Source organism: Dipodomys merriami, unplaced genomic scaffold, assembly GCF_024711535.1.
Source record: "Dipodomys merriami isolate MVZ:Mamm:240054 unplaced genomic scaffold, mDipMer1.0.p SCAF_440, whole genome shotgun sequence".
In the NCBI taxonomy this organism is placed as follows: Eukaryota; Metazoa; Chordata; class Mammalia; order Rodentia; family Heteromyidae; genus Dipodomys; species Dipodomys merriami.
Window position 1 is genome coordinate 273,887 of NW_027206003.1, and position 6,552 is coordinate 280,438.

General features: G+C 58.4%; 1 protein-coding gene across 1 annotated transcript; it reads left to right on the forward strand.

Annotated features, from left to right (window-relative positions):
• Positions 1 to 376: 376 nt before the first annotated feature.
• Positions 377 to 5,898, forward strand: Iba57 (iron-sulfur cluster assembly factor IBA57). Its single transcript, XM_069994063.1, has 3 exons — positions 377 to 718; positions 4,208 to 4,539; positions 4,714 to 5,898. Exons 1-3 carry the CDS (start codon positions 378 to 380, stop codon positions 5,103 to 5,105), a joined length of 1,065 nt encoding a protein of 354 aa, XP_069850164.1. The 5' UTR covers position 377; the 3' UTR covers positions 5,106 to 5,898.
• The last annotated feature ends 654 nt before the right edge of the window (positions 5,899 to 6,552 follow it).

Consider the following 6,552-nt stretch of genomic DNA (forward strand, 5'->3'; position numbering starts at 1 on the left):
CCTGGCCCGCCTGGGCGCGGGTTCGAGTCCTCAGCGCCCCACAGGCGGAGCGCGCCGGAAGTGGCGCTGCGCCCGCCTGGAGCTGCGCAGCTGAGGGCGGCGCCCGGGCCCCGAGCTCAGGCCCCGCGACCGGCCAAAGAAAACCCCCCAAACAAAAGCGTCGGGGCGGCGGCACCGGCGCGGGGTGCGGCCGCGCTGGCACGCGGGGACACGCGAGCGCCGGCCCGACAGCGCCCCGCGCCCCGCGCCTAACTCGGCGGCACCCCCGGTTCCTCCGGGACCCCGGCCTCGGCAGGCGAGGGGCGTGGCCTCGCGGGCGGAAGCCCCGCCCCGCCCGCTGCTCCGCCCCGGCGCCCGCCCTGTCACTCAAGAGCAAGATGGCGGCTGCGGCGCTGCTCCGCGGCGCGCTTCCGGGGCGCGGCAGCGCAGCCTGGCGCTGGCGGCTGCACGAGGCTCCGAGGCGCCGCCTGACTCTCGGCTCCGGCTCTCCGGGCGGCGACCCCGCGGACGGCGCCTCCTGGGACTGCTTCCTGCTGCATGAGCGCGCTCTGCTGCGCGTGCGCGGCCCGGACGCGGCGCCCTTCCTGTTGGGGCTGGTGACCAATGATCTGCCACTTTCGAGCCCCGACGCCGGCGCGGCCCCACCCCCTGCGCGCGCGGCGTACGCCCACTTCCTGAACGTGCAGGGCCGCACCCTCTATGACGTCATCCTGTACGGGTGAGCGCGGGCGGGGCGGGAGGGCGCGCGGGGCGGCGCGGGGGCAGAGCCTTCTAGAAGCCCGGGGAGCGGGCGTGGCCGGAGGACGGCGGGCCTCGGGTCTGGGGTCCGGCGTCGGCCTGCCCTCCCGGGGCCCCGCGCCGGCCCCGCGCCGCCCGCCCGCCCGCCCCGGCCTTGCCCCCGTCCTGGCCGCGCGTCCCCCGCACCCCCCGGAGATCCGGCGGAGGAGCGTCCCCGGAACCCGGGGCCCCCGCGGGGCTCTCCTCGGCCCTGAAACGCGTCCCTTCTCGCGTCTCGTCCCGTGGGGCACTTTGGACCCAGAACGCGTCCGCGTGGACTAGACCAGCCGGGCTGCTCTGCGCATGCGCCCGCCCCGGGGCCGGGCCCGGCCTTGCATCCAGACCACCAGAACCCGCCAGAATCCGACGTCCTCCCTCTCCCTCTCTCGTGGTGGTACCGGGGCTTGAACCCAGGGCCTTTTTATTCGAGGATCATACTCTGACGGCTCTACTTCCAGCTTTGTTTGGGGGTGGTTCATTGGAGATGAGTCTCACGGACTCTCCTGCCCGGGCTGGCTTTGAACCGCGATCCTCAGGTCTCGGCCTCCTGAGTAGCCAGGGTGACAGGCCTGAGCCTCGGGCGCCCGGCTTCATCTTAAATCTTTTGTGTCAGCAATGTGTGGTACGTGTGGCCCGGCTGACAATGTTGCTGTTGTTGTTTTACTTTGAAGTTGCTCAGAAGTGATAGCAAGCTGGTGGTGGTCGTTCACACTTGGAATCCTAGCTCCTCAGGAAACAGACCCGAGGATTTGGGGTTTGAAACAAGCCCCAGCAAAAGCCCGTGAGACTGTCCCCAGTTAAACACACAGCTGGAAGTGGAGCTGTGGCTCAAGTGGTGAAAAAGTCTGAGTTCCTCTGTCATGTCAACCCCCGAGTTCAAGCCCCAGGATGCTTGGACGTACACAGTGGTCAGTAGACACCAGTCTTGGAATTTTAAATTTAGATGTCATCTTGTGGCGGTGCTGCTCAGAATAAGGAACAGTTCCCGGATGGTCAGTTGACAACAGCACACTGTAGGGTGGATTGGGTTGCTAAGTTGGAATATTTATCAGGTTATATTCAGTACATTTTCATATTCAGCTATTTTCAATGTACAGTGAGTTACATGGATGTAACAGCAACATAAGTTGGAGCTACTCTGGCATCTATTCTGCCCACTGCTGTTAACATACTCGCTTTATGATGTTGTGTGGGGCCCTAAGACTCCTTTCTTACTTCTGCTATCGCCTTTTTATCTCTCTTCACGCGAGTCCTTGGCCCCTTGCCATCCTATTCTCTGGGAATACAGGACTTCAGTTTTGTTTTTTAGGGCTTTTTTCTCCTTTTCACACCTTTCCACCTGGCCCAGGGTGTGTCACCAGTTTTTAGTAATGGGTGATTTTTAACTGCATTCTCTGCTTGGTGACGGTGAGTTCCCACAGTCTGAGCACGTGGTCTGTCAGTTGCTGTCTGGCGTGCTGAGGCACTGTGGCCGTTTAGCACTGGCCTGAGGCTCAGCTCAGACCACATGCTAGCGACCCCCTGAGCAGGGGCTGTTGAATAATCTTTCATGAAAGCTTCCCTCTCCCATCCTAATTCATTTCACAGTCCTTTCACTCCTCAGCAATGGGATGGTGGTCCGTCAGCCTCCTTGGGGATTTTGGGTGCTGGCTGGTGTTGCCCACATTTTACCCTGCCCCAGCTCCGCGGTGGCTTGTAGGGGATTAAGACTGAGCTCTGCTGTCTTTCCTGCATTGCTGCCCGGGATGCTTAGGGGTGAGTCTTTGAGCTTACCCTTCTTCCTCAGTTGGCTGCTGTTTCCCTCGCTGGCTGCTGTGATGGGGAGAGGGCAGAGCTCCTGGAGCTCTGGAGTGTGCCGGCTGATGTGGTACCCTTCTCTGTGGGCATGTCTCTGCCTTCTTGCTCTTTCTCAGAGCTTGTCTCTGTCTCCCCCAGCCTCCCTCTCTATCTCTCTATCTTTGGAGGTGTTTTTTTTTTCCCCTTTGTTTTTGGTAGTCTTGCTAACAAGTCCAAGCTGGTCTCAAACTTTCACTCCTTGTCTCAGCTGGGATTATAGGTGCACACTACCATGCCAGACAATGTGGATTATTTAAACTTTCATACTTCCAACTTCTTATCCGTGAGGCATTCCTTTCTCTCAGTACCCTGTTCTGCTTCCTGGATCAGTATCTTTTCTCAGATAAAGCTCTAGATTTTTTTTTTTTTTTTTTTTGTCAGTTGTGGGACTTGAACTCTGGGCTTAGGCGCTGTCCCTCAGCTCTTCAGCTCAAGGCTAGTGTTCTACCACTTGAGCCACAGTGCCACTTTGGTTTTCTGGTAGTTTATTGGAGATAAGAGTCTCATGGACTTTCCTGCTCAGGCTGGCTTTGAACTATGATCTTCAGATCTCAGCCTCCTGAGTAGCTAGGATTACAGGTGTGTGCCACTAGTGCCCAGCTAAGCTCTAAAATTAAAAAAAAAATTGTTGGCTGTTATTTTTTTAGGAAATTTTCTTTTTTTTTTCTTTTGATCAGTACTGAGGTTTGAAATCAGAACCTTGTGGTTAAAAGGAGTCACTCTTACCTCTGAGCCGGACTTCCAGCCTAGAGTTTGCTTGTCATTTTTGAGCTAGGGTCTCATTTTCTGGTTGGGTATGCACTAAGGAACAAGAGATGTGCAGAGACGTAAGCTGTGACAAGTCTTCAGAGTAGTCAACCACCTTCCCAGGAGCTCTTTTCCCAAACGAATGGTTGCAAGCCCTTGGTCTGAGCCTAACCATCTCCTCTTGGGCCTTTGGCAGCCCTGGAACCTACTGGTAAATCAGCTGGCTCCTCAGTGGGTTGGTAGTGTACTTCCAGTGCAGTCTCCAGCACAAGGCCCAAATGGTTGGAGGCTAGATCTACACCAGAATTTGTAGGGGCTGGGCTCAGCAATTATACAAGGCGATCCCTTTCTGTGTCTGCCTGTGCTTCCCAGGGACAGTGCTGTGTATCTGTGGATGTGGCTCTCTGTGTGTTGGGACTTTGGAAATGTAGCCCTGAAACTCCACCGTGTGTTTGCCTAAGGGCAAGACTGTCTGCATTGTTTCTCATGTATTTGTCCGTGCTTAATGATGAGACTGGGCCTCTTTGGCCTGCAGTGCACTTGTCTGTCACCAACCCTACCCGCATTGGCAGCTTGCTCTATGTAGCCAGTCCTGACTCTGCCTGATGGTCTTGCTTGTCTGCTCCTCCCATGTGGGCAGAGTGGGGTGGGGTGGTCCCACATGGCTGTGAGCACTGCCCTTGGCCCTCCAGGGGCACGGTCAAAGCGCACACTTGTCTGTCTGTGATGCTGTTCACTGGTGGTGCAGCCGGGCACTGCTCTTCGTGCTTTGGTCTTCATCATTGTTGAGTAGGCAGTGGGCAGAGACTCCTTCCCATTCCCTAACCCCCTCCCTCTCTCCTGACAGGCTTCCCGAGGGGGCACCGGGCTTCTTCCTGGAGTGCGACAGCTCTGTGCTGGGAGCCCTGCAGAAGCACCTTGCACTGTACAAGATCCGACGGAAGGTCACGGTGGAGCTGAGTCCAGAGCTCCACGTGTGGGCTGTGCTGCCCAGCGCCCCCCATCTGTCCAGAGCTGTGCCTCTGCAGGAGAGGGCGGAAGCCACTGCCATCCTGGCCCGTGATCCCCGGACTGCATGCATGGGCTGGCGGCTTCTCACCCAAGACCATGGTGTAACTCTTGTGCCCAGGGGCCGGCTTGGGGACCTCCGGGATTATCACATACATCGATATCAACAAGGTATGGGAGGTTCGCCGGGACGGGTGGAGAGGAGGGGCGGGGAAGGGGAGCCCACATAGCTGTGTGGCCCCCAAGTGGGCAGGACAGGTAGAGAGGCTGGGTGGGATTGTCCTGCCCATTTGGACAAGACTGACAGGACTGGGACTCATCTCTCTGGTATCTGACCCCCCACAGGCATCCCCGAGGGGGTTCGAGACCTGCCTCCGGGAGTGGCTCTACCCTTGGAGTCCAACTTGGCCTTCATGAACGGCGTGAGCTTCACCAAAGGATGCTACATTGGCCAGGAGCTGACCGCTCGCACCCACCACATGGGTGTCATTCGAAAGCGCCTCTTCCCTGTGCATCTCGAGGGCCCTCTCCCTGAGCGTGGCATTGGCCTTGGCACTGTGGTGCTGACTGAAACGGGACAGACAGCTGGCAAGTTCAGAGCCGGCCAGGGGAGTGTGGGACTGGCCCTGCTTCGGTCGGACACCATCAAAGGTCCTCTCCACATGAAGACCTCTGAGAACCGTCAGGTGGCTATAACTGCCTCAGTGCCAGACTGGTGGCCTCCAGCCACCAAGTAGCCCTGTGTGCTCAGTTACTGGGGTGCCACAGTCTGTCTGCTGTGTTCCACTAGGTATGAGCCCCACTTCGCATGGTGCCCCCTGAACGCTCAACTGGAAAGTCCCTGTGTGCCCCGGGCCATAGTCATGCCCAGCCACCACTGATTCTTCTTGGGGAGGGTCCCATACTTGACCGACATCCTCTCCTGGAACACCCTGTGCCTGGGCCAGCAGGAACCCCCTCAGCCAGGAGAAGAAAGGGCCGGACAACCCAGTTGGGTTCACATATGAGTCCTTAGGTCAAAGACAGCATGGCATTGGTGTGGGCTTGGGCAGCACCTTGTTCCCAGCTGGAAGTGGGACACAGCATGTCTGCTGTGTCAGCAGGCTTTGGAAAAGGCTTCGTGGTGGGAGTTTGTCTGAGGTTGGAGCCATGGGCTCCTTGGGACGGGATGTCTGCACCCCGAGTCAGCATGGCTCCTTGGGACGGATTCTGCACATCTGAGTCATCACTTTCTAAGGGTGTCTCTGTGACTAGTTAACGCACACTGTGGGGTCTAGAAAGGCACCCACAACACACATGCCTCCTGCTTTTGCCTCTGGAAGTCTGCTTAAGGGTGCTTAAGTCCTGGCGGAGGGGCTTCTACTTGAGGTGTTTTTCTCTAGTTTGAGAAACTGCCCTGTGGTGTAAGTATGGGAGCAGCTCCCGGCCAGCGGTGAGGCGCGCGCCGCTGGGACTGGCAGCCTTTTCCTGTTGTAATGTGAACATGCTGCACAAGCAGGGAAGGGTGTATTAAAGTGTGGCCTACAAACAGCCACGTCAGAACTCTGGTTTCATTTCAGGCAGGAGGAGGTTGGGATGTGCTTTGGGGGTTGGTAGACTGGACATGTGCAGTTGCCATCCCTGGAGAACAGCAAACACCCGGTGAAATCAGCATGTCTCAGCAGAGCTCTGTGCACAGTGCTGTTGTGAGCAGGGGAGGGTCAGGTGTGGCCAGCGCACGCTCGGTTCTCAGGACTTGGGCAGCTGGTGGCTCTGAGCTTTGGTTTGCAGGTCCCAGGCCTAGGGGCCCCCAAGCCTAGACCACCAGTGGCTGGAACAGGGAGGGAGCCTATTGCCGTGCTGGAGCCCGGTCAGGGGCCCTGACAGCCTTAGCTCTGGAGGCCGTCTAGGCTGGTGGCCTCAGTGCCCCTGCACAGAAGTGCAGTTTTCAGTGGCCTGGGAAGGGGCTGCAGAGGCAAGAAGAAGAGGGAGGACCAGGAGGCTGGGCACTGCCTGGCATGGACTGCATAACTGGGTACAAGGACCAGGCCAGCACAGCGACTGAGGCGGAGCCTCCCCCGAGACCCCACGGTGCTGACGAGTGTCACCACGGGGCCCAAGGCCACGCCTGGTTGGCTGCCTGTAGGCAGGAGCAGAGACTCCTCCTGGGGCCATAAGGCTGTGCAGGCTCTGGCACGTGCCTGC

What these genes read in the sequence shown, in the direction of transcription:
- Iba57 (XM_069994063.1), top strand. Translation starts at nt 378, where the DNA reads ATGGCGGCTGCGGCGCTGCTCCGCGGCGCGCTTCCGGGGCGCGGCAGC. An exon ending in TATGACGTCATCCTGTACGG is followed by an intron (nt 719 to 4,207) that starts GTGAGCGCGGGC and finishes CTCTCCTGACAG; the next exon opens with GCTTCCCGAGGGGGCACCGG. An exon ending in CATACATCGATATCAACAAG is followed by an intron (nt 4,540 to 4,713) that starts GTATGGGAGGTT and finishes GACCCCCCACAG; the next exon opens with GCATCCCCGAGGGGGTTCGA.